Source organism: Trachemys scripta, chromosome 4 (genome assembly GCF_013100865.1).
Source record: "Trachemys scripta elegans isolate TJP31775 chromosome 4, CAS_Tse_1.0, whole genome shotgun sequence".
Taxonomy (NCBI): Eukaryota; Metazoa; Chordata; order Testudines; family Emydidae; genus Trachemys; species Trachemys scripta.
In genome coordinates, this window is record NC_048301.1 from 29,353,695 (window position 1) to 29,380,018 (window position 26,324).

At 40.9% G+C, this 26,324-nt stretch overlaps 2 protein-coding genes across 2 annotated transcripts; one reads left to right on the forward strand and one right to left on the reverse strand.

Moving 5' to 3' along the window:
* Window positions 1-1,803: 1,803 nt before the first annotated feature.
* Window positions 1,804-20,986, reverse strand: UBR7 (ubiquitin protein ligase E3 component n-recognin 7). The gene is made up of 11 exons (XM_034768061.1): window positions 20,822-20,986; window positions 18,635-18,768; window positions 17,475-17,535; window positions 17,213-17,308; window positions 14,523-14,576; window positions 13,029-13,134; window positions 10,217-10,404; window positions 9,400-9,531; window positions 8,834-8,996; window positions 3,511-3,572; window positions 1,804-2,334 (listed from the first exon to the last, which is right to left on the reverse strand). Exons 1-11 carry the CDS (start codon window positions 20,984-20,986, stop codon window positions 2,242-2,244), a joined length of 1,254 nt encoding a protein of 417 aa, XP_034623952.1. The 3' UTR covers window positions 1,804-2,241.
* A 307-nt stretch (window positions 20,987-21,293) lies between these two features.
* GON7 (GON7 subunit of KEOPS complex) lies at window positions 21,294-25,727 on the forward strand. Its single transcript, XM_034768063.1, has 2 exons — window positions 21,294-21,617; window positions 23,121-25,727. The coding sequence occupies exons 1-2, from the start codon at window positions 21,407-21,409 to the stop codon at window positions 23,228-23,230; spliced, it is 321 nt and encodes a 106-aa protein (XP_034623954.1). The 5' UTR covers window positions 21,294-21,406; the 3' UTR covers window positions 23,231-25,727.
* The last annotated feature ends 597 nt before the right edge of the window (window positions 25,728-26,324 follow it).

Consider the following 26,324-nt stretch of genomic DNA (forward strand, 5'->3'; position numbering starts at 1 on the left):
CTCCGACAAATGTGCATGTGGGCGTGTACACCTAGAATGGAATGGACATAAGCAACACATCTCAAAGAAAAAGTTACAAAAGGTAGGTAACCATTTTTTCTTTTTAAACCAGGAAGAAAGTTTTCATTTTGCCCACCAAGCTTTCCCAAGGTCATATTTCTTATGTCGATCAGCCAATTGTTCTAACAAATACTAGTGCAAGACTTCACAAGTAGTCCATTCTCTGGTAAGTTTTATTTAAGCTGAGTCAGGCATCTCAGAAGCCAGTATTTCATCTGTAAGGAAAAGGGCTAAGATCTGTTCTGCGAGTATTGCAGATCTGTTTTGCTACTTAAACATTTAAAGAGACGTCCATTACAAAAAGCTCTTGGTTAAAGGCACTGTGGTTCTGGGAAATCCAAGTCTTCCCTAGTTTTTGTTTCAGTAAGATGCACTTGCTTGCTTTGGTTGATATTCCCTTTGGGCAAAGCCTGAAGTTGCTATTTAAAAACCAAGTACACTTACTTGATGCTGTTACCTTCTGGGCTTAGTGACTGCTTGAGTAGGATTGGATGAGGTACCTAGTTACTTTCCAATCAGCTGTTTATCTTCCTTCCTGTTGTCCTTGCTTCTAGTTTCTTTGTACAGTGGAAGTCTCATGACTGTATACAGGAACTTGGTTAAAAACATACACACCCACAGCCTTATTCCTGGGTTGAAAGATTTACTGTTCGGACTGGATGCACAAAGCCTAAACTGCACAACAGTAATTCTAAAAGCAACCATGATATGCAGATTGTCTGAACAGTAATTTTATTTAAATTTTACAGAATCATTTTTGGAGTAGAACTGCATATCTAACTCCAGTAACAATTTCTACAAAAAGAGCATAGACAGTACCCAAAAACATAGTTTTAAAAGCAACTTGTTATATCTGCATAAAACAAACCAATTAACTGAGTATCTATTTCTGACAAAACTAGGTTTTGCAAAGTGAGGCAGTCAAACAAAATTAATGGGAAGAATAGTAAAGGACAAGTTTAAAAACAAAAAGCAATATGGTTGATGTAAAAGTAGACTCTGGGGAAAATACAAGCCCTTCAAGTACTATACATATCAACTGGGAGTTTAAGATTAACCAATGTAAAAATTTTCTCAAGAATCTCAATAATGGGTTTTAAACTAACATGTAAGTTCTGATATTTAAGTTTTGTTTTAAGGACTTCAGCTGTAGATTTAGTCTTATGTCCAATAACTACCACGGTGGTTCCAAAAAGGTCACAAGTTTATATGGCAGCAAATAGGTTTTAAAATGTTACGTTAACGTATTCCTTTCTGTAATATTTAAAAACTAGGGCAGCTTAAAATAGATCAGTTTTTAAAACCCCCAAAAGCTTAGGTTGTAACCTACTAGTATCATTCCATTTATATTCTAGTGAGAGGATAAAACTGACAGCCATTCTATTAATTTCAGATGTGACTGTATAATGAAACATGAACCAAGTTTTTCAAAAAAAAAAAAAAAAAAAAAAAGCCCTAGGCTGTTGCTTGAAGACCAGTCCATGATTCCTTAATCTCCTCCTACCCAGAAAATACACTTCCCCAGCAACACTGGAGTTAGTCTGTGCAAGTACAATGCAATTTAAGTTCACATAATGACCCTACTTTTAAGCTGTGATTCTCCTCTAAGGTTTAAACATACCTTAACATTTAGAGAATTAGGCCCATCAGTCTGGTTAAACATTCTGCCTTTGTATTGTAAACTTATGATAGTACCACTACACTAGAAGAGTTAGTATGGAAGTATTCAGACCAACAAAGCAACACTATACAATGTAGATTTATTCCCAAAACAGAATGTTGTCTGCCCCCATCTTTAGTATGGTATATAGCTACATGTACTAAAATGAAACAGGTCAAAGGTTAAAAAGGACACAAGTGGCACAAGTTATTTTAACAAGGACCAATTCACTCCCTCTGAAACAAAACCAACTTTTGACAACTTAAGTATACCGACACTGTCTGAAATCTGCATGATAAGCTGCTATGCAATGCACCTGTAACGAAATTAGACATATGTATAAGCTACAAAAGTAAGAGAAGTATTTTATGGAACAGAGTGAATGAGCAGAGGTGGAGGAGGCCTCTTGGAAAGCAGGATTTAGGGAAAGAGGTCAAATATTAGCAAAGGTGCTGCTTCTATTTACTGAAGGATGGATTGGATTTTCCATTTGTCCTTATGAAAGTCAAAGCCTTTTCAGTCTAACTGCAGTAGTACTGCATCCTATTTGTCCGTCTTCTCTTGCGTGACTGAAATTCTTCAAAGAATTGCTGAATGTCCTCTCTTTTAACAACCTGATAATAAAATGAAACCCAAGTTGTGACAAACTAGTACAATAAAATACATATCTGGAAAAAGGACCACCTAACAGACACGAACTACATGAGAAGTTTCTCAGGACAGTATTTGTAACACACACAAAACACACTGCATCACCAGCAGTATCAAGGAATCCAACTTGTTAAGAACAATGGTCCTGACCTACCAGTGCAAAAGCATAAAAGCACAAACTTCCACTCTGAATGGCAAAAAGAGCAGCCCCAAAGGAAAGGAAGGAAAATATTAGAAAAGTATAAAATGCTTGTCCAGCTCTTATGAATTATCAGGAACTCTAATTACAAAGTGAAATAAGGTGAATGAGGTAATCTTTTATTAGAACAACTTCTGTTAGTGAAACAGACAAGCTTTCACATTTACACAGTAAGCTCGAAAGTTTCTCTCTTTCGCAAAAGAGATTACCTCACTCACCTTTACTCTCAAATATCCTGGGACTAACATTGTTACAGCAACACTACAAACTAAAATGAAAGATGTCAGTAGGACTGTAGTGGGTTGAAGACTGCATAATTGCACACACAATGCCTGTATTTCAGCCAACTTAGGAACAGAACCAAAAATGGTACCAAAATGTCTCAGCTGAGGTAGTTTTTGGGGAAAAAAAAAACATGGCTCTGAAGGTACAAAGGAAGTTTAAGGTGTAAATTCTAGTGCTGACTGACAATGGGATGTGAATGCCTTGGATATAGTATGGTTGAATAGATCAAGTGTGGTAGTAACCTATTCTTGCTCTTTTAAGAAATGTTAGGCTGATAAAGGACAAAAAAGATGTTTATGCAAAAAGTCTCAGATTAAAAATTCAACTAATTATTTTGTTTATAAACTGCACTCATCAATACTTTAATATGCAAATAATGGGTTGTTACAGAACAGAAGAGCCTAAAGATAAATAGACATTATGTGCACAATTACAAAGAGCCCAAGCAGTCTCTCAGCAAATCTTTCCTTTACTTACAGCAGATGCATTTTCTCAACTCTTAGTCAAAAATGGAGGTGACATTTCTACTTCACTCTTCTATTTCCCCCTCCCCACACCCCAAAAAAACTATGGAAATTTTAAGCGGTCATAAAATAAGTATTTTTTTTAAAAAATTGAGATTTTTTTTCTAGAAAACACTTTAGTTATAGCTTACTGTTCCTTCATCTGCAAATCGCCTGAGATAGTCAGTCAGTTCTGTCTTTAGGTCGTTGTATTCTGGAAGAAAAAAATGGGAAAAAACCCTCAACTGTCTGCTTCAATGATTGCTTGCTATCTCCTCTTGATAACTAGTAACTGACTAGACTTGCTTCAGTAAATGGATTTCAAGTTTGGATTATAAATTAATGAAGAGCTGTGGGAAGGCTTTATCCTAAGGTGGTTCTTAAATCTGTGTGTCCTACTCAATAACTTCACTTTGAGCAGAAGTTGCTAACTGTTAGAGCTGTGAGCAATGGTGGCTTGTGCCTTTGACAGGAGAAGCACAAATCACAATAGTTCTATCCACCCTCACCCACTGAATAATAATGGCTATAATAAGATTAAATACACAGAAACGATCACTCCCAATCGGTTTGCAGAGAAAGAAAAAAGAGTACTTCCAAATAAACAAGACAGTTGGGACATTTTCATATTATTTTACATGCTGGCTTATTATTAAAGTCCTAAACGTAACTTGACATCGTTCACCTAATCTCATATCTCTGCTATGAGCATTTTCATGCATTCAAATAGCCTGCAGTCACTATGTAACTATAATATAATCCCATCAACTAAAAACAAAGGCAACATTAGCACTTTAAACAACACAACTTAGAAAACTGCTTTAAAAAAAGATTTCATAATCAATTGGCAAATCAGAACCTGGCAATCACATATTATTTAGTGGACTATTTGCTATAAACATTCAGTATCAAAAAGTCATTCAAAAAGTCATGTCATAGCAAGAAACTGACATCCATTAAGTGACGTAAGCTTACCTTATTCATATAGTGAAGATCAATCTGTCTCTTTTTTTGAAGCAAAGCTGTGCAATAACATTGTACCAGGTTGGTTGCTTCTCCAGGAAAGAGAACAGTTCTTTTTCAATGGATATTGTGGCCAGTGCAGTGAGACAACCCTGATCCATTGTACTCAAGTATGTCTTGATGTGTTTAAGGCAAGAAAAGCTTCTTTTCACACTCACTGTTGTTGCTGGTATAGTGGCAACTAAGCAAAAAAAACGGTACACTTCCTTAAGCACTTCACAGAGCCCAGTTTAATTAATTAAGCGCAGCACGTCACTAACAGAATGATTCTGAAACTGCTCATCTTTGAAGATGACACCAAACTCATTCTTGAGACGATCTAAATCAAAGTAGCTGCCATAGGAATTGGAGAGTGAGGTAAAAGCATCTGTGGGGAACTGTTTCCTGAAAGCTGGAACTCTTGAGTCCGACAGCTCAATGAAGTGGGGGGCCTTTATGTCTACAAACCTGAGAGACAGTTGCAGAATGATGTTATCAATGATTTCATTGTATAGTTGTAAATATATTTTCTGACCATCTTCAGAGGATCCATCTTCCAAATCCAGCCTATATTTTTTTGGAGGTGAAGGTAAGTCAGTGAGGGTAGTGGCTGCAGAATTAAACACTTCTTTGAACTCCTCTTCTTTATGCAGATCACCAATCCTTGTGATTGTTAACTGAACTTGCAAATTGCAGTAATCTACATCAACAGCCTTTTTCTGAAGAACATCACTGAGAATGTCAGTGATGCTGAAGATGTTACCGTAGGAGTATGCCAAGAAAAGAAACTGGAAGTTGTTTAGTTTTGTAAGGTATCCTATGGCTTATCGCCGAGATTCTCCATCCCAACCACTGGCATTGACAATCTCCTGAAATACTTTGCAAAGTTTCTCTCTTTCCGAGACAATGGCATATAGGACTCTGCTCTTGTATGTCCATCGAACTGCACAGAGGGAAGGTATCCTTTGGCCCACAATTCGATCCAGCAGTTCACTGTGTTTGCTCGAGCGTGTAAAAAATGTGGAGAAGCCTTCCAAGGTTGCAAAAAAGCCACGGGTTTCTTTAATACACTGCGCCCCTTGCTGGAGAACTAAATCTAATTTGTGGGCAAAACCATGCACAAACAGAGCTTGTGGAGCCTCTTTTTTAATTAGGGCTTGCAGACCTCCCAGCTCACCAGTAATCACTACAGTGCCATCATATGAATGAGACACAAGTTTTCTTTTGTAGTTGTATTTTAACAACACTGAATCCAGAACCTGCTTCAAAGCAACTGCAGTTCCATCTGCACTGACATTTTAAAAACCCATGAACCGCTCCTGTGTTTGCCCCTTCTTGTCCACGTAGCGTAACACAAGTGTTGGGGTCCACTAGGCATAGCTACCAGGTAACTCGAGAGAGTGGAAGGCCAAAAGTGCCCATGAAGCTCTTTTGTTCTGGGTCTGTGAACCACAGTGACTCCATCTTGGGAACTCTCACCTACTTCTATGCTAACTGCTTACATGCTCTGAAGTAGGTTGAAGCAGAAATGTAATGTCAGCTTTTTAGCAGATGCCTGCAGTTTCACTCACACTAGCAGAAATAATAGAGATAAGGAGCGGGGGAAAAGGCGTAGTTAGTTTGCAGGCGTCTAACTCAAGGTCGCAAAGACTGAGAAAGTTTTCTCACAAGCTTATGTAGAGTTTATTGTAACAGTTGTCTGGAAGGGAGGGGTAAGGGGGAACAGCCAGACAAAGATGTATGCAAACAGTTTGGAGTATAAAAGGTAAAAGTTGTTTGTATTTGTTACACTTGATTTGAGACATGCTGGTCTCCTAGTGCCATTTCAGAGCTCTGAAATAAACTTGGCTTGCTTTCTCCCCTCGGTGTCTTTATTGGTGCCAAGCACACCGGGCGACGAACCCCCTGTTTGCCATCTCGGGCCCAGTTCTGGGCAGGCAACACAAGTGAAAGCTGGCTTAAGTGAGAAATGTCAGTTGTTTCATCTATCTCGCAAGCAAAAAAGCTGCACTCTTCAATTTCACGGTCAATGTAGGATATTATTTCTTTAGCCACACATTCCATCAATTTGTTTTGAATGGTCTTTGATAGGTCAGAAAAAATGGATGCATTTTTTTTGCCAATAAACATTCAATCTCTTGTCATGACGAAAAAATAATCAAAAAGTTCCCTGTAATTACCCTGATTGAGAGATTGTTCCGTCTCATAACAGTAATGGAATGCAAGTTCTTGACAAGATAAAACAACTGAAATATCAATTAGTCGCTTCAAAATCTCTCTGTTCTTCCTGACTTTCTTGTTGTGCTCTAAGATAGCAAGGTGCCTTTACTCACTAAGCAACACATCTATAGGAGTGCTTGCCTGCTCTAAGCATTTCAAGGAAACTTCATTTTTTATGTGCTCTTGTGATGAGCTGTGTATAGATGTGCTTCATGACACATTTTTCCAGTCACAGTAACCTTCATTAGCCCACATGTTTTTTTTAGTTGAAAGAAGCAAACAGGGCCAACAATATAATCTGTTACTCAGAGCGCTGCCTGTTAGCCATTTATGGACTTTGTACCAAGATGTCTGAAACTGACGCGTTCTTTTCCCGTCTTTCTTCAAGACCTCCAGTGCTGATGTTATTCTGCCTTCCTTAATGATTGAACATCTCTCTTCTTGAAATCTTAATGAAAATCCTCTTTCTCAGGTCACACACGTCATTTTCTACAGCAGCCATTACTGAAAATTTTAAAATCTCAAATTCCAAACATACGTCACCAAGTTCAGAACTGGCCTCAACTGCTACAATCCTGCCATGGCCTCAAACAGTGGTTACCATAGCAACACCTTTATAAACTGACTTCTTGGTGTGGTAAATTGCCATGGTAACAAGGCAGCTTCTTGAGGCACTATTAGTTTTACCGAGATTTGATCATGCAGCATTACATTCTTCTAACATTTTGGCATTGCGTTTCACTACTGGACAGTGAGTTGTGACAGATTTAAATCAAATCACAAGCACTTCTTGTGGAATTATATTAACTTTTTAATATATATGCTTAACTGTCTGTAAATCTATATTTATCAATTCGATAAACACTATGGAAAATATCTTGCAGCTCTTAGGAATTCTTGGTTAGGCTGTGCCTCACTTGCTTAGGCTGACAAGCTGACTGTGCGGAAAGCAAAGTGCTATCAACACTAAATGAGATGGTTCAGAGACTATGGGATACAGATTCCAGTTCTAGCACTTGGCAAGACTTCAGCTCAGTCCACTGTTTCCTTACCAGATTCACAATGTACCTCCCCCCAGCAAGTTACATAAAGCAATCTGTACCTTTCTGAATGAGAATTAACTGAGCAAGAATCAAGCAATTTGTTCTGTTCTTGTAAATTTTAAAACTAACACACTGATTTTTAGGAGCAACCAAACATGGACACACACTCTGCGCCTGACATCACTGACAGATGCTTCCTACATAAGGGAATTCCCCTGTGCCTAGACCAACCAGTTTAAATAGGTATTTTAAGGACAAAACAAACCTGAGAATCAAGCCCTATGAATAAATTAATACATCAGTACTAGCTGTTCTTTATATGTGAAGTGAGCTTCATTTGTTCAAACCCTCAAGGGTTTATTAGCTTAAGTTCACTGGAGCAGAACAGATTCTGCTGAGGTACAATACAGTCACACTGGCACATTGTGTTCTTCAGAACAGTGGCAAGAGCATGAGTTGATACAATTGATAAAGTCTTCCATGGAGGAGCCCTAATTTATGACTGAGAACTCTGGCTTATTGGCCCAGAAATGCTCAAACATGTCAGATATAGTTCAGCCTCTTGTTGAGGGACTGGTGCACCATTTTTCAAGTACCTCCATCTTCATGTCTATAGACACTGGAACAGAGTTTGGGTATACTCCACACACAAGGAACAGAACACTGTCAGGAAATTCCATCTGCCCTGAAGCTGACAATTCCCCCGCCCCACAAATAATGCATATAAGAAGCAAACTAAACTAAAATTAAGTGAGTGCTTGACTTCCTCATTCAGTTCCATGCTTTTCACTGTTACCCTTCCCTGCCCATTATCTACTTATGACAGCTGTGCAGGGCAGGGAAATTGTATTTGCGCTGTTGATGCTATATATACATAATATATGAACTCAGAAAACTAAGCTAGCTAATATGAACATGTCAACTTTCGAGAAGGAATTACCACTGCCGATCTGCTGAATTAGAAAACAAGCAGAAGCTTCTACAAAATCTGCTTCCTTAATATAAACAGTAACAATTAACAACAGGCTGAAGACAAAAACGTTCAAGGTTTCCTACAGAAATGTTTCTGGAGGTTAGTTAAACAGTCTCTTATAAGCTGCTTTTTAAAGACACCGTTGCTATTTAAGTAGGTGGTCTATTAAATAGCTCCTTTAGGTAAGATATATATTTAAAATGCTATGCTGAATTCCCAAAATGAAATTATATTTACCACAAATGAGTTCTACTTGCTGGACTCTGTTCATGCTATTAAGCGTGTCCATTAAAGGATCTCTTCTGTCTGTTTCCTGGTCACTTGTACCTTTATTCTCATAGGCCAAGACAGTGTCACATTCATCAATCAGGAATTGGACATCCAGTTCTGAATACATTTTCTGAAGAGTAAGAGTAAAAGTTATTATTTTCCAGCTTACAAACTTTACAGACCATTTGCCAACTTTTCAAAACCTCTCCCAAAGAAATGACATTTATCACATTATTTTATATCAGCAAGTATTTCAGCCACTTCTTGTGAATGCTTCCAGAACTGTGCTTACTTTAGAGAGTAGGTAAATAAATACAAAATGTTCACAGGCTATTATATATTATTAATACTGAAGATGATAGTCATCAGATAAGACCCACAGTTGTTTCCTTAGGTTAGTGGAATGTTTTCCAGTAGATATTTACATTCAGAACAAGGAAGTTTTACAAATTGTATTATGTATTGACTTCGCTCAGTAGAGTCTTCAAGGAGCTAATGTAAATGTTAGCCCAGAAAACAAAATGTATACATACTAAACAGTCTTTGCATGTGCACAATTTACTCCGCCAGTTAGATGGCCAAAAGGTGGCGGTATCCTTCTTCAGACACTGCTTGGTCTGAAGTTCTCGCAGCTTACACACCGGTTCATCACTTTTTGTAACTGTCTGAATCAAAATGAAACAAGTCAGTATTTTTCATTTCTATTCTATTTCAAAGGGGTTTAATTTAGGTTTTTTTTCCAGTTTGTCCTTTTCTTAGCTACAATACTGGCCCCTGCTTTGATTTTTTTTTTTTTAAATGCTCCCTAATGCGTGTTCAGAGTAAAGTTTGAATTAGGACACTGCTGTATACCCAGGAGAATCAGCTAAAACTGCTAAAAGGCATCATACTCTAAATTAATTGATTATCCTTCTTACAAATCAACATCAGAGTCAATGCAAAAGCAATAAAGGGCTCAGAAATTAGATCTGGGCTAGCCTGATGGTACAGGTGCAGTGGGTGGTACTTCCATATTAGCAAACAAATTTAGAAGTGATCTCAGGCTGATCAAGCAACAAAAGGGGTGACATAAAAAGAGGAATGGAAGATCTTTGCTGAGCAAACTGTATTCCTGTATGCTCTAGTCTACTGGCTGATCAATTGACGCATTTCACATCAGTAGTTACTGGCATGTCTACTGCAGTGGAGGCTGTTCTGGGAAATTACACAGACTTTGAGTAGTATTTAAGTAGATGAAGTATTGATAGGGAGCATGAAATATATGTTTCCTATTCACAGAACCAAAAAAGGAGCTTTGCCCACACTAAGCAGAGAGGGAACATAAAACATTAAGAAAAATGTGCAGTTTACCTCTGGACATTTAGATCCAGAACTAGTAGATGGCTCATTATACTGCTCTACTTGTTCTTCCTCCTTAATCTTCCCTTGGTGATCTCCTCCACTTTCCTTTTTGATTTCTCTGTTCTGTTCTTCAGTTTCCTTGACATTCAGCACAATCCTTTCGTCATCAAGTGAGGTCACTTTGGTCACGGTAGGAACTAGAAAATGTATATCCATAACTAACATAAGCTTGCCAGTCAAAGAAAGCAGTTTCAGAATTTTTTTTGACACTGTAATGTCATACAAGTGCTCAAACTGCACTGTACACTTCAATAAAAACAAGGATATATTCTAGAGTTTTCTGGGGACACTATGATCTCATTAAACAATAATACAATGGCTTAATCTTTTATCATAGCTTCCTCATACCCCCCACGCCGCCTCCTGCGAAAATAGTGTTACAGAACAAGTCACAGTAAGTTTATTTTTATTAACTGAAAGACTGATTTAAACTGATTAACTGCGTTGTGCCTTCCCACTTCCAAAGCAGAAAAGAAAACCCTCATTGTTTTTTCATCCTGAAAGCCTAGAGTTTACTGGAAAATAATGGCGAAAACGGGGGAGGGGAAATACCATGACCTCACAGAGTGCTGAACACCCCTAGGATGCTAGTCTTCCCTTGGGTTTTTGAAATTCATTGGTATTTGCAAAAGATTGGATAGTAGTAGCCAGGTACTTTCTCTAATCTTATTTTAGTATATTTTATTCCCAATATACCCTTGAAACTAATTTTTTCAGACAAACAGATAGAAGAAACCAAGAACAATATGTTTAATTTATTATAAAATACACTTTTAGAATGTTTACAGAGGTCTTCGAGACAAACAAAAGGAACAATATTCTGTGTGGACGATGCAACAGTCTCCCAGTTTTAGAGGCTTCTCAAAAAAGACTGGTTTAAATAATAATTTCTCCATATATATCTATAAAGTGTAATTATGAATCAATTACAAATAAAATTAAGCAAACATACATAAGCATGTCACTCTCAAACCCTGGAACTCTCTGGGGCAGATGCTCTCAAATTCTGGAGCGTGAAACACATGACTGCTGCTCCTTAAGAGCACTGCTGCTCCCTCACTCAGTTCGCTTGTCACCAGGACAGCTGAAATTGTCAACATAACTTTTTAGAGTGAGTGAAGTAACCAAAGCGATCAAACATTTCACTGAGCGATTGTGCTACAGAGTTTGCTCATTATTTCTTAGTTATTTTACCAGAGAAAAGCCTCGGTCATCTCTTTTCAAAGCAATCCTGGTGGATATAAAAATGGATAGACCTCCACTAGCTTCCTTCATGATTTACTGAAACAATCTCAGCACCACAATGCTAGAGTATATTATATAACTATGCTATGTGGGTTCCCCGTATATATCAGGTTTACTTCTTTGATGTGTAATTAAGCGTATGCTCCATGCCATACCTATTCTAAGAAAAAGCATTGTCATGTATTTATACTACAAGACGATTCCATGTATGACATCTTTGTACATCAACCCCTTAAACACATCCTGAGGAGCCAACTTTATACGACCTACCAGGTCATAATCAGCAATTGATATAATCAACCATTTGGAAACAAGCACCTTCAGTCAGCCACCTGCTGTGGAGCAAAGCAATCTAACGTAAGAACAGCCATACTGGGTCAGACCAAAGGTCCATCTAGCCCAGTATCCTGTCTTCCGACAATAGCCAATGCCGGATGCCCCAGAGGAAATGAACAGAACAGGTAATCATCAAGTGATCCATTCCCGGTCGTGCCCAAAGGGAAGATGATTCCCTTTCTTTCTAGCTCCTACATTATTTCTAATCCCGAAGAGAAGAATGTGCAGCAAAGAACACTAGGATTACTGTATTTATTTTGATTAGACAACTGGAGAGTTGTTTTCCCTAAGAAAGATCACATCCCAAATAGAGCAAGGGGGAACTCTCCATATCCATTTGACGCAGAGTCACCCTTCAGGGTCCATTCTGTGTTACTCCAACAACATCTCTCCCACAACCTCTGTTTCCCTATACCTCCCTCCAGTGTTGTAATGTCTTTTCAGTAGTTTTGATTTAGCCTAGAATGTAAACTCCTAGGGGCAAGTATCAAGTCTTTATGCACTATTTGTCATAAATACCTACGGTGAGAAAATACACTTATAAACTACTTTCAAAACTAAAAAAATAAGATTTCATAAAACTTAAGAATTAGGCCTTCCTTGTTTTATAAAGCACAAAACCTAAAGTTGTCACCTAAGCTACTTTATTGCCTGAGGTTTTTGTCTAAGTAAAAAGAACAGGAGTGCTTGTGGCACCTTAGAGACTAACAAATTTATTTGAGCATAAGCTTTCGTGGGCTACAGCCCACTTCATTGGATGCATAGAATGGAACGCACAGAAATAATGTACAGAGAACAGGAAAAGGTGGGAGTAGCCATACCAACTGTAAGAGGCCAATCAATGGTATGGCTACTCCCACCTTTTCCTGTTCTCTGTATGTATAAATATCCTCTTTCTGTGCGTTCCATTCTATGCATCCAATGAAGTGAGCTGTAGCCCACGAAAGCTTATGCTCAAATAAATTTGTTAGTCTCTAAGGTGCCACAAGTACTCCTGTTCTTTTTGTGGATATAGACTAACACGGCTGCTACTCTGAAACTTTGTCTAAGTAGTAACACAATTTCTTCAGCCCTGTCAGCAAATATCTGTCTTTCACTTGGATAGGCTTACGTGAGTTAAATCAGCTCTGTTTGGGAGGTTTATAGAATAGAAATATTAGTACAGCTCTCCTAATTTTACCTGCTAACTGTGAAGTATACGCCCAAAGGAAAGCACAGCAATTCATGCAGGCCTGGCATACCATCTCATGGAAGTCCCCGCTCTCAGGGGGAACTGCCCCAAGGTGCTATCAAGAAGAAATAGGAACATATGACAGAGACATATTAGTTGCAAATTAATGGATTCTGTAGAGTGTTTTTTTCTCTAGGTTTAGTGGCAGAAAAACAAGCATCATGCCCACCTCTTCCCTCATGTTTTCAGAATTCCCATTAGCAGTATATTATCCCCAGTTTGTCCTCCATACCCAGCATCCATACTGCTAGAGAATGAGAGAGGACCAATCAAATTTAAGGAATGTATCCAGATTATTAGCCTCTCTAAGTCTGGACTCTATCAGCCAAGAGAACAGGAATACTTATGGATATTTCCAAACCTTGTCTATCCTAATAGGACAGTTACCACACACTGCAGTTTTAAGTAGCCCTCTTACTTAGTAATCTGAGATTCTCTCCTTGCTGAACAAGTTTTATAAAACATTTTATCCTTCTTCAGCTTCAGGATGGGACCAATGTGAGAAGAGTTAGATACAAAATCTAAACTGTCTTCAAACAAACTGGCGAGAAACATCAAAATGATTAAAATAAATTGCCTCCATTTTCTTTTGACAAATTTGACCAATTTTTATAGTTAAAGCTAGAATATTCATCAAAAATACTTAATATCTAATACAAACATTTAGGAAAAAATAATCCTATAATTTATCTGAATCAGAAAGTCTATAATTAATGAAAGGTATGCTATACCAACAATATTCCTATTTCATGTCTTTGTTCCAGCCATTCTACTTGCTTCTGTCTGGTTGGAATTTCACAATCTACCCTTAGTGACATGATGAGCTGAACCCCCAACCCTGCATAAAGCAGGTGATTTTCAAAGGAAACAATGTGACCTAGGCACCCAACTCCCACTTCCTTTCAATGGTAATTGGGTGCCTTGTCCATTTGCCTTGAAAAAATCTTCCCTAAAGTTCCTAATCAGGCACTGACTGTGCAGTTTGTTCCCTCCTACCCAAAATAAATATGGCTCTAAGTTAATGTCCCATCAAATGAACTGCCATTCACCACAGATCATGATACAGTTGATAATGGTGTGCTCAATAACCTTCTTCTCCAATTCCAATGGGAAACGCTATCATTCAGAACAGTCTTCCATAAAACATTAAAGTTTTAGATGTCTATAGTCACTTATTAGGACTAGTATATACATTAAGAGCAACCTTGAATAAAGTACAGGTCCTCTCCATTTGGGGTACTAGTTCATTATGAGGACTGCCAGCATGAAAGAATAAAGATTTAGGGTTTTTTGTACAGCCTGAAAAGAGCTAATCTGAAAACTCTTGCCCTGGTTCTCAAAAGATCCCTACCTACCTTTCCAAGTAAGATTTTCCCTAAGGAAAACACTAATTTTAGCCTATTTCCAGGCAAGATGACAATTTTCTTAAATACATATCCTTACCCTTCCATGGAACCAGTCTTCACAAACTATGCATTGGATCATTTCATCTGGGATCTACAAGAATGGTTATATTATTACCAATAATATCAACCTTCAAAGTTTCTCACCGGCCTTTAAGTGCCGTGTATTCTAAAGAATATACAAGTGAATCACTTTCCACAGTGAGACACTTAAATTGCATGGCCATTATAAATATTTACCGCCTCACCAGCCAAAGTTTTGAAGCACTTGTAATTTGTTATATTCTGGCTAGAGATTCCCAATTGTTTAACAAGATTATTGTTCCATTAGCGCCAGATATGCTCTCTGTGACATTCTGCACCCCATATTTACCATTGTGATGTAATTATGATATGCTTTGAACAAAGTATGCCTTGAAAGGTATTATTCTAAAAGTCTTGATCTGCTAAACATTAATATCTCATTGGATTGTATGTGCTATCATTGTATATGAAGTTAAAAAGTTTTGCTATTTATGTGTTACTCAAAGATGTGAAGTTAGAAAAACCCACAACTAGCCTTTCAGGTACAACAATGAAGAAGCTAGACAGTGCTAATGGCCAATCAACAAAGACAATGGAAGATCTTATCCTCACCTGTGGACTCTTCAGTCAGCTATGGGCAATGACTCATCGGGAGCATGCAAGGGCTTATGATACTGAACTCCATTTTGGTACCAGTATTTTTCTATGAACTGGGTTGGGAACCTGACTTGGAACAAGAGTTTCCCGCCATATGGAAAAACTATATAACTATATATCGGGTTTGCAGTAGGAGAGCTAGACCTGCTTATTCAACTTTAGAATTCTGTCAAACATAATACAAGACAATTTGGTTTATTATTAAAACGTTGTTTTTAAATAATCCATTTACCCGTTCATTATAAAGTGCTAAATGCCCTAAAACTTGGCAGAGTTGATGGTGTACTGTACTTCAAAATTATAGTGTTTGTCATATTAATTTATACATTCATATGGATCTAACAAGAAACCAGATGTTTGTTTTTCTGCATTTGCTATTTTGGTATTGCCTATTCCCAAGATGCCCTCTGTGAGAAGAATTCACTACTATATTGTAGTAATATTTCATATTATTCAAAAATACAGAATATTTAGCAAAATATTATAAACACATTCTAACTTTCCTTACCCATTGAAGAGGTGAGAGACAGACTAGTTATAATCCAATATTTTGAAGAGGAAAAAAAAAACCTGAAATGTTATGTGCCAGTTGAGTAAAGTGGTGAATTTTAATTCAGATATGACTGCTTCATAATGTACAATACCAGTGCTGGGAACTTTGATATGGGATGTTTTTTATCATTCACTTCTCAGAGATTGTGCTTTGTTACTTAATAATTGGAGGGGTATTTTATTATTATTTTGAATTTTCAGGTGAACAAATACAGAGTTGGGACATGATGATAAGAAAATAATTGGAAATCTAAGATTAATGCACAAGCTGACTCACTTTATTGAGGGAACTGCCCAGCATTAATTTATCAGGATGTGGGGGTAAAATGAAGCATGATTTTATCTGTTGATGGGGGGCTGGCTCTTCATTTAAGTTTTTGAATAGGGAAACAGCATTAATTTATTGCCCGTCTTCCTTGTCTATCTTCAAGGCAAAACACACTGTACTCTTAAAACACTGTGCAAATGCAGACTACTATATAAAATGATTAACAAAAGTAACACAGAGGTAAGAGCTCTCTATTAAGATGGAGTTCATTCGATGGAAGAATTTGAGGATCATAGTGCTACATAAGAACAGCCATATTGAATCAGACCAAAGATCCATCTAGCCTAGTATCCTGTCTTCTGACAATGGCCAATGCCAGGTGCCCCAGAGGGAATGAACAGAACAGGTAATCACCAAGTGATCCATTTCCTTTTGCTCATTCACAGCTTCTGGCAAATCAGAGGTTAGGGACACCCATCCCCGCCCATGCTGGCTAATAGCCATTGATGGACCTATCCTCCAGGAATTTATCTAGTTCTATTTTGAACCCTGTTATAGTCTTGACCTTCACAACATCCTCTGGTAGAGTTCCACAGGTTCACTGTGTGTTGTGTGAAGAAATACTTCCTTTTGTTTGTTTTAAACCTTCTGCCTATTAATTTCATTTGGTGACCCCTAGTTCTCGTGCTATGGGTAAATAACACTACCTTATTTACTTTCTTCACACCAGTCATGATTTTATAGACCTCAATAATATCCCCCCTTAGTCGTCTCTTTTCCAAGCTGAAAAGTCCCAGTCTTATTAATCGCCCCTCATATGGAAGCCGTTCCATATCCCAATAATTTTTGTTGCCCTTTTCTGAACCTTTTACAATTCCAATATATCTTTTTTGAGATGGGGCAACCACATCTGCACGCAGTACTCAAGATGTGGGCATACCATGAATTTATACAGAGGCAATATGATATTTTCTGTCTTATTATCTATCCCTTTCTCAAATTCCCAACATTCTGTTCGCTTTTTTGAGTGGATGTTTTCAGAGAACTATCCACAGTGACTCCAAGATCTCTTTCTTGAATGGTAACAGATAATTTAGACCCCATCATTTTTATGCATAGTTGGGATTATGTTTTCCAATGTGCATTACTTTGCATTTATCAACATTCTATGTAGAAAAAAAGTGTGTGCACTTTATCCATAGTATTATTACTGATTGTGCACTTCTTACCTCATCTTCAGGATCAGGATATGGTCTTTTACAAACACAGTATAATCCATAGAAGTTGTGATTATACTTATTGCCTGAATTCACTTTTCCCTTTTCCTAGAAGGGAAATAGGATATATGTTTTAATGTACAAACTGGTGAAAAAAACATGAACATTTATTGAGAGATTGTATAACCTGAAGACAATTCTCGTCCTATTCAAACCTCCGAAGAAATGACCCACATGCTATCTTGACAATATAAAGATTAGTGTCTAAACTTACTGGAAATAGCTTGCACTGCAAATTTTTGAATTTGCTGTTTCCACAGTCACAGCGGAAGTTTCTGGAAAGAAAGAGACATAATAGTTCAGATTGTTTATGCTGTCTTAAAATAATGTCTTATTCTTATAAGTGCTCCTTATTTAGAACCATGAAATGCTCTCACAAGCTATTTAAACAAAAACATATGTGAAAATTGGCTAGACTGTCCTGAAGCCTTACCATCTCATGCTGTGATCCTGTCAGATCTCAGCTCAGCAGTATTGAGTTACATCAGTATTTGGTTGGGAAACCTCAATGGAAGATCTAATTGTTGCTGCTGTAACTACTCACATGCATAAAAGCAAGCACATGTTTTAGTGTCTGCAAGACTGGGGCCTAAGTTAGTTGGATGTCATGAGAGCCTGTGTTATTGGAGATACTGTCTTTTGGATGAGATATACAACTGAACTCCTTCCCACTTACGATCATTCAAGATCACACTGAAATGTTTGAATTAACAGGGGTATTAATTGGGGTGCTCTGGGAAAATTCTCCTTTGGGCAATTCATCTGCCTACCAAAGATTCAGTTTCAATATATTCTGATGACAATCTTCACTTAATATATTCAAATATTTTTCTTCATTTAACCTACATGGTTGGGTAGTAGTGCTGTGCTTTGTTGAACAGCCATTACATTCTACCCCAGAGGTGGCTGCATGCCAATGATTAGCACTGTGCACACTACGTATTTTACTTGATTCAGATGGATGTGTTGGGCCTTAACATTTAGAAAGTTCTTTATAACGAATAAAAGTGCTTATAAAACGTGTGAGCAAGAATACTTTATAATTTAACAGAGGAGCACAATCTGTACTTTGAAAATAAGTTTTTTGAGATCAGTGTTGTTGTTTTTTCCTGAAATCCACTCCCTCCAAACCCATGTAGTAATTGCTTTAATGAAAGGACCCAAATGTACTGTGTACTTCTTCAGTGCCATTTCTGCCTCTGCAATCATCAATCATTTTCCACATCACAGATTAACATCTCTAAGAAGATGGGCACTTAGCATAAAGGCACATACTACTTTTTGGTGTGATGCTTTACTTCTTCACAATATGACAAAGAAAAAGAAGTGTCTCAGAAATTACTCTGATATCTCCCTTCTCTAGAAAAGCTTTACCTTTTTGTATATAGTTCAAATAACTTGTGCGTGCCATGACATTCATAACTGCAGGCTAAACAGATTCCTGCTGGTTCTTCTCCTGGTGGGGTGCAAGTACTGCAGGCATACAAGGCTTGTCTTTTTACAGCACCCTACAAAGACAAGATAAATGACTACAGAGATGCAGAGAGATGCAAAAATAATTGAAGGAAGATAATTTGCTGTTGAAATGAAGTAGTAAATGCAGTTTGTGTCAGAAGAATTTAAGATTTAAGATAAATCCACCCATGGATTTAAGACATGGGTGGGCAAACTCTTTGGCCTGAGGGCCACAACGGGGTGGGGAAATTGTATGTAGGACCATGAACGTGGGGCTGGGGTGCAGGAGGCAGAGTAGGGTGTAGGATGGGGTGCGATGTGCAGGAAAAGGCTCAGGGCAAGGGGCTGGGGCAGAGGAGGGGGTTGGGGTGCAGGAGAGGGTGCACAGTGTGGGAAGGGGCTCAGGGCAGTGGTGCAGGGAGGGGTGCGGAGTACGGCAGGGGGTTCTGGGCAGGGGGTTGGGGTGCAGGAGGGGTGCGACGGGGGCTCAGGATGGGGTTGGGGCATAGAATGGGTGTGGGGTGTGTCAGGGGAATCAGGGCAAGGGTTGGGGTGCAGGAGAGGTGCAGGGTGCGGCAGGGAGCTTAAGGCTTGGGGTTGGGGTGCAGAAGTGGTTCGGGGTGTGGGCTCGGGCCCGTCACCGCTTACCTGGAGCGGCTCAGTACGCTGCCCTCCCCTGTGGGTACCTCCCTCAAAGCTCCCACTGGCCGCAATTTCCCATTTCTGGCCAATGAGAGCTGTGGGGGCAGTACCAGCAGGTGAGGGCAGCACGCGGAGCCGTCTGCCCCCGCTCACTCCCCCGAGGCCTCAGTGACGTGGTGCTGGCCGCTTCCGGGAGTGGCATGGGGCCCGTAGCCCCACGGGGGTGGCAATCCCGTGGGCCGTATCCAAAGCCCTGAGGAGCCAGATCCAGCCCACAGGCCGGATCCAGCCCGTAGGCCGGATCCAAAGCCCCGAGGGGCGGATCCGGCCTGCGGGCTGTACTTTGCCCACCCCTGATTTAGGGAGCAAGTTAGTATTTGGGGGGCAAGCTGGCACTGGGTGCAAAAACAACAAGGCATTTAGTCAGTGCATTCACAAAGTTGCCAAGTGCCTTCTTGTAGTCCAAAATGCTGACCTACGAATAGCTCTTTAAAAGGGGATAGACTAGGATAAATGCAACGAGGATGTGAATATATGTTTCCTGACCCTGGAAATGCAATTGTTTTTTCAAGACAAAGCTCTTGCAAAATGCGAGACGCACCCTGAGCCACACCAGGGTTTGCGTCTCATGAACCAAGCCCTGTACTTGAATAAATAGTGAGTGGGATAATTTGTTGAAAGAACGAAGAGTACTTGTGGCACCTTAGAGACTAACAAATTTATTTGGGCATAAGCTTTCGTGGGCTAAAACCCACTTCATCGGATGCATGCATGCATGGAGAGGAAACTATGGGTTAAGCGAGTTCAGAGCTAGGCAGAATGCTGTGGACACCAAGTCCTCTACCCACAGAGCAGGCAGAGGCCCCAACTTTGTCTCCCACTAATGACCATCACATAACAGTTGCTGACGACTACATTTTGTCTGATGGGGTAAACTCCTGAACTGGATGTTGTGGGGCCCCACTATCAGCCTGCAAACCATGCGTGGAAGAGAGAAAGAGCACAGAAATGGACCCTATCAAAGACAGGGTATCCCAAAATACAAGGATGTTGGACCTCTCCCTCTACCCCAGAGGGACCATCTCGGCAGTCCAGCCTTGCCACTGAGCTTGCCACAAAGGGGGCACCGAGGGCATGGCAGAGGGGGAGGCCAAGTACCGCCACGAGTGGCATTTGTTGGGTTCTGGTTCAATCAGGACCCCACTTAGGGACTCCTGAAGAAAATCAAAGACTAAGACACATCCCACCCCTGCCCCGCGACAGCCCCACCACACACACCCCGCTGGCTCCCTCGCCCCACCCCTCCAACTTGCCCCGCCCCGGGGAGCCGCTCCCAGTGCACCTGCCTTGGCTCCAAGTCCGGCCCCCGCCGTTTCTTCTCCGCCTGCAGGAGGCTCCCACCCACCCCTCCGCTGCCTCCCGGCCCCGAGTCTCTCGCTCGCCCGGCCGGCCCCGCCCCCTCACCTGGGAGTAGCTGCAGCGCTCGTGATCGCTCCCACCCAGCACCGCCCGCGCCTCCTTCTCGAGCTCCTCGTTCTCCGCCAGCACGTCAGCCAGGGAGACCACGGGCTCCTCTGGGGCCCCCGCGCAGCCGCCAGCGGGCTCAGCGCCCCCGGCCGCAGCCTCCATCACGGGATCCGACCGAGGCAGACACGGCACAAGGCGGGAAACGAGACCCAACGCTGGGGGGCGCCGCCACAACGGAAGCGGAACTGCCAACACACCACGTGACGCGCGAGACCGCAAAACAAGGGTTCAGCGCGCGGCGCGGGCAGACGGGGCACATAGCAACAAGTCACAAAGGGTGGGGCGGGGCTGGTCAGTACCACGTGACGGAGGAGTAGTCACATGACGAGGCAGGTGGTGCTCAGACAGTTCGCACATAGTGGCCCCGCGAGAGTTGCTGCCCGCGCGCGGTTCGGCTGCCGGGGTGAGTTTGGAGGGGCGTTGCCTCGTGGGCGCCGAGGGCTTCCGGGTTAGGGCGCATAGGACGGATTCTGATTGGGCAGCTGTGCTGCCGGTCTCTGCCCCTCAGGCCGGGCTGCGGGGATGGAGCTGCGGGCGCAGCTGACCGGGCGCGACGGGCAGGAGCGGCCGCTTCGCGTGCGCTGTGAGCCCGAGCCCGGCGCCGGCGGGGAGCTCCGGGGGCTGCTGCGCGGCGTCTCCCAGCTGCAGGAGCAGGTCTCGGCGCTGCTCGCGCCCCTAGTGGAGCAAGAGAGCGGGGGGCTCGCGGGGGCGGGGACCGCCGCCGGGCCGCGGGGTGAGTGACGCGCGGGGGCCTGCGGGGCGGAGCGGCTGGAATCGGGGGCGGGGCTGAGTGGGCCAGGGGTGGCGAACTTTTTGGCCACATCTGGGTATGGAAATTGTACCGTGGGCCATGAATGGTCATGAAATTAACAATTCCTGTTCAAACGGGGACAACATAAATTTTGTTTCCAAATCAACACGATTACAATCATTCTGTTAGAAAATTACATTACTGGGCTGCTTGTTGATTTTACCAGACAATTTTGTTCCTGTCTGAACACAAATTGAATGTTAGCCTGGATTTGTCGGGCATCAGCTTTCAGTCATTGAACTCATTGAGATTCACCAGCCCCCTGATCTCAGCAATCTCCTCCCATGTAACTCCCAACAGCCCACAATCCAGTTGGCTCTGGCTGCTAGGAAAGTCACCTAAGCCAAAAAGTAGCACGTTCCAGGCTCTAATGGCTTTTGAGGTGCATTTGGGTTGTGCAGCCAGAGTAACATGCATGTCCACGCCCATAACGCAGGAGTGCTGGGCAGCTGGAGTGGGGCAAGCCCCCGACCCCGCTCCCTGGCTGGAGTGCCGAGTGGGCGGAGCCGGGCAATTGAGCTCAAGGAGCAGATTAAAAGGTCTGAGGAGCCGGATGCGGCCCATGGGCCATAGTTTGCCCTGCCCCCAACCCACTGCTCTGGGCAGTAGCTGGGCAGGGCGTTAGCGCGGAGGGAAGGGGCTGCATGAAAAAGCACAAGCGCTCATGTGTCATCCGGATCAATTGGCCACGAGACTGCTGGAGTCACCCAGATGAGCCCTGCCCCTTTACTCCAGCATTGCGCCGAGTGTGTGCGGGGCAAATGACAGCCCCCGTTTGGCTTCCTGGGGGTAGAGACGTGGATCGGAGGCAGGTGTGTGTAACTGCACGGCATCCTCCTTTCACTCAGACCTCGGGTTCTCAGCCCACATGTTCAGGGGTTGCCAGTCCACCGGCCTTCCCTCCCCTTGCTACGTAGGAAGGTGCCTGGTGGGATGATGAGGGTGCTGATCTAGAAAGGGTGGAGAATCACTCACGTAGATCATACAGTTCCAATAGAAAACCCAGTAAACCTGTTGAACGTTTTGCACAGGCATTGTTTCTAGAGGGTCAGAGCTGTCACAATCCCTCCGCCTTAGGGGATAGAAACATAACATTGAGACTTGCGGTGCCCTTTCCCAATAACAAAAGCAGGTCTTGTGGGTTTTTGTCTGTACCCTACACATAGTGTTGGTGCAGAATCACACAACAAAATGGTAGGGACTAGCAGATAAAGAATGTGAAGAATTCATAAATAAACAACTTTGAATGACATGGTTTCATAGGGGGTGGAAAAAGCATGTTTCAGCCACAACTTTTGCTTCAGGTAGGCACCTGGAAAAAGAGAGTTTCTCTGTCCTCTAATCCATCCAGTTTCTTTCCTCGGGAAATGGATTTGTGGGCATTTTTTGTATATGTGGTATTAATTTGTATTGTAATTTTAAAAGGTGATGTTGGGGAGGAAGAGGAGGAGGAGGAAGATGAAGAAAACAACATTGATGTCAAAACATGTGTGGATGGACCGCCTTTAAAACGGACAAAAAGTCAGCACTCCTGACTATTGCTTTAAAAGCTATTTAATTTTTTAAAAAATACTTTTCTGCTGTTGCAAATGTTAGTGTTTATATTGCATTGTTGTACCTCTGACAGAAACTATTTTTGGAAACTAGACAACTACATTTGTGTTCCTTTTGGTTAAGTTTTAGAAGGAAAATGCCTTTTTTTTTCTGGTATTTAACATTATTAATAAAAAAAAACTGACAAAAAGAGAGTAAGGTGTTATATAGTAGATTCTCTTACATGGAAAGAAATTAATTCTTAAATGTCTGGGAGGAAGAAATTATGAATTGCCAGTGTCAAGAGGAGCCTTTGTTTGCAGATGTCTCTTTACTAATCTGGCCACTAAAGTTTGTGGTTTTGAATCTTTTAAAAGTCAATATTATTTTGTACTGCTTCTGGGCTCCCTGTATTTTTCCTGCCACTCTTAAAATAGAGTAAGTGACAGTTTAAAAAAAAGAAAAAGCAAGTTACTCTGCTGAAATATTAAACTACAAGAAACAAACTAGCAATTTTATATAACAGTGCTATTGATAGGGGACTGTATAAAATAACCAGTATTCCAGACCTGTTTAAATAAATTAGCAAGGAAGTAGTTATTTACAAAAAAAAATGTTGATCAGCTTTACAAGAAGCCTAAAAGATCTGTTTATGGTGTTGGGTCTCAGATACATTTGTGTTTAACACTTGTCTTTACAAAGACATACGCATAGGTATTTGGAATCAGAATCATGTGGCTTTGGGTGCCACCATAATTCAAATAATAAATAAATACAAAATGTGCCATAATTTGAAAAGGACACTAAAATACAGTGTTAAACCAATAAATGCAAGAAATTGTCAGGAGAGTGGTGTCAGTTATGTAACACCAACAGTGTCTTATCTAACTTAAAAAAACAAAAAACATAACCTACCTCACAACAATGTTGTAAGGATGAATTGGGTTATAAAACACCCTGGAAGTGCTAAGTATTGTATAAAAATTTGTCTTTATTTGGATATGGGCATTAAGTATAGTAAGCATTGTCAGTTTTGCGGTTCACTCGGTTGACAATGTGTCTGATCTGTTAGTTAGTTTTGTGTGGTTTAGCCATTATATCAGATACGAATAAGACCCTCATTGTGAACCATTCATTACTTCACTGTAGCCAGCACCGGAAGTTTCCATATTCATTAGTGAATCTTATCTGTCTAAGGGTTTTGCCTTGCCACCCATCATTACAGTGTTTTAAGTGCCTTCCAGAAAAAACAATTTGGGAGTACCAAAGTCCCTGGTGGACTTTGTCTGTCTCACTTCCCTTTTTGAGTTATAGAGACACTGCATGAGTAGGGTTTTCTTCATTTATTATTTTTGGTTGTTGCTGGTGTATTATTCTGGTTATGATGGAAAAGCTTCAATCTGTTAGTATCTATACATACTGCCATGCAATAATTGCTAGTGATTACTGTGACTACTGCTCTTGATTGGCTTATTACACATATGAAGTGTGCATGCAGTCAGTGTGTGCTAAAACAACCTGTCATTGTTACCTCATCTTGATGTCCCACTCCACTTCACCAGCTTGTTTTTCACTCACCTAAATCTTGTGCAGTGAGCTCTGTGCAGGTGGAGCTCTGCCCATGAAGTTCCTTGCTCAAGTAAAAAGGGGGGCTTTGCAGGCACAGTGGTCTGCCTGCCCAGAGCAGCTTTGGGTTGAGCATTGGCCTGCTAAGCCCAGGGTTGTGAGTTCAATCCTTGAGGGGGCCATTTAGGGAACCGAGGTAAAAATCTGACTGGGGATTGGTTTTGCTTTGAGCAGGGAGTTGGACTAGATGACCTCTTGAGGTCCCTTCCAAACCCTGATATTCTATGATCTAGGCCTTTAGATTATAAATCCTTTTGGAACAGGACCTAACACAATGGGGTCCTGACCTGGTTGATTGTATCACCATCTAATATACATCAAATACACAACTGCAATAATCAGGTTGTAACATTAATCTTACAGGAATTAAGTTTACAATTGCATCAGCAACTCTACCTTCATATAGTGTTATTAGACATCTGCTGTAGCCTGTTCAGTTTGAATTGCACTGAGCAAGTAATGAGACACTTGCATTGCATGCCCAAAAGAACAATGCATTTACTATGTAAACCTGAAATTTTACTAGCACACAATTGTAAAACAATCATCTTTTTGAATATAAATTTGTTTGGCAGTCTGTTTCTGATTTAAAAAGGGAGGGTTTGGTAAGTGCTGCGAGAGTGACAAAACATAAAGATGTTCACATTCTGCACAAGAGTTATATTGGATATCCTCCATGTAAATCCAAGTGTCCTTCTACACAAGGAGAATATGGTTGCAATGTAGTGACTTTATTGAGTGAAGGCCTGGGACAAGAGATAACAAATGCAACAGTGAACTCTGGTCTCATGTTATGCTGCAAATGATTAGCACTAAGCAAGACATCAAAATATATGTATATTTAAACAGATTCTAAATAAAGTTTTAGAATAAGAAGGCATTCAAGACCGTGACTATTCAAACAGTGGGGGCTACGTAGACTGTAATAAGCTTACATTCAGCTTTGGGTGTTCTAATGGAAGGTGGATGATGCTGGTCTAATGAGGGATGAATGTGATGTCTGGCAAGTTAGTTGGCTATGCTTCGCTCTTATTCTGCAATGTAATGTATGACCAGTGCCCTGTCTATTCTGTAGCTGTAGAATCGGGTACCAGTATCTCAGCTTTTATTTAAAAATAAATTTTCTAGCCCTCATGATTGGAAGGATAACCTTGAAAAGATGAACAGAGTACAAATGGATGCTTACCTTTACTTGCCTAAGAAGTTCTTTAGTGTCTAAACTGCTACTTTTACCTGTGCTAGAGGTGAGTGTAGTGTATGTGCTCTGTGTGCTGCTGTAAGGAGTGTGCAGTGGAGGTGAACTCACTGTATCAGAACAGCTTGTTGGATTACCTGGTTTCTGGGGATGTTGGTTTAAAAAAAAATGCTTTAAAGTATTTTTTACTCTTTGAAACTAAGTCCTTGATCTCTAGGTGACAGCCACTGCTTGAGTTCAGCTCAGCCAAGGGAGCAGAAGACTGCCACATAAGC

Coding starts and splice junctions, on each gene's coding strand:
- GON7 (XM_034768063.1), top strand. CDS start 21,407: ATGGAGCTGCGGGCGCAGCTGACCGGGCGCGACGGGCAGGAGCGGCCG. Junction 21,618..23,120: donor GACCGCCGCCGGGCCGCGGG/GTGAGTGACGCG, acceptor TAATTTTAAAAG/GTGATGTTGGGGAGGAAGAG.
- UBR7 (XM_034768061.1), bottom strand. CDS start 20,986: ATGGAGGCTGCGGCCGGGGGCGCTGAGCCCGCTGGCGGCTGCGCGGGG. Junction 13,135..14,522: donor AAGACTGGTTCCATGGAAGG/GTAAGGATATGT, acceptor TCTTCTTGATAG/CACCTTGGGGCAGTTCCCCC. Junction 8,997..9,399: donor GCACATGCAAAGACTGTTTA/GTATGTATACAT, acceptor CTTACTCTTCAG/AAAATGTATTCAGAACTGGA.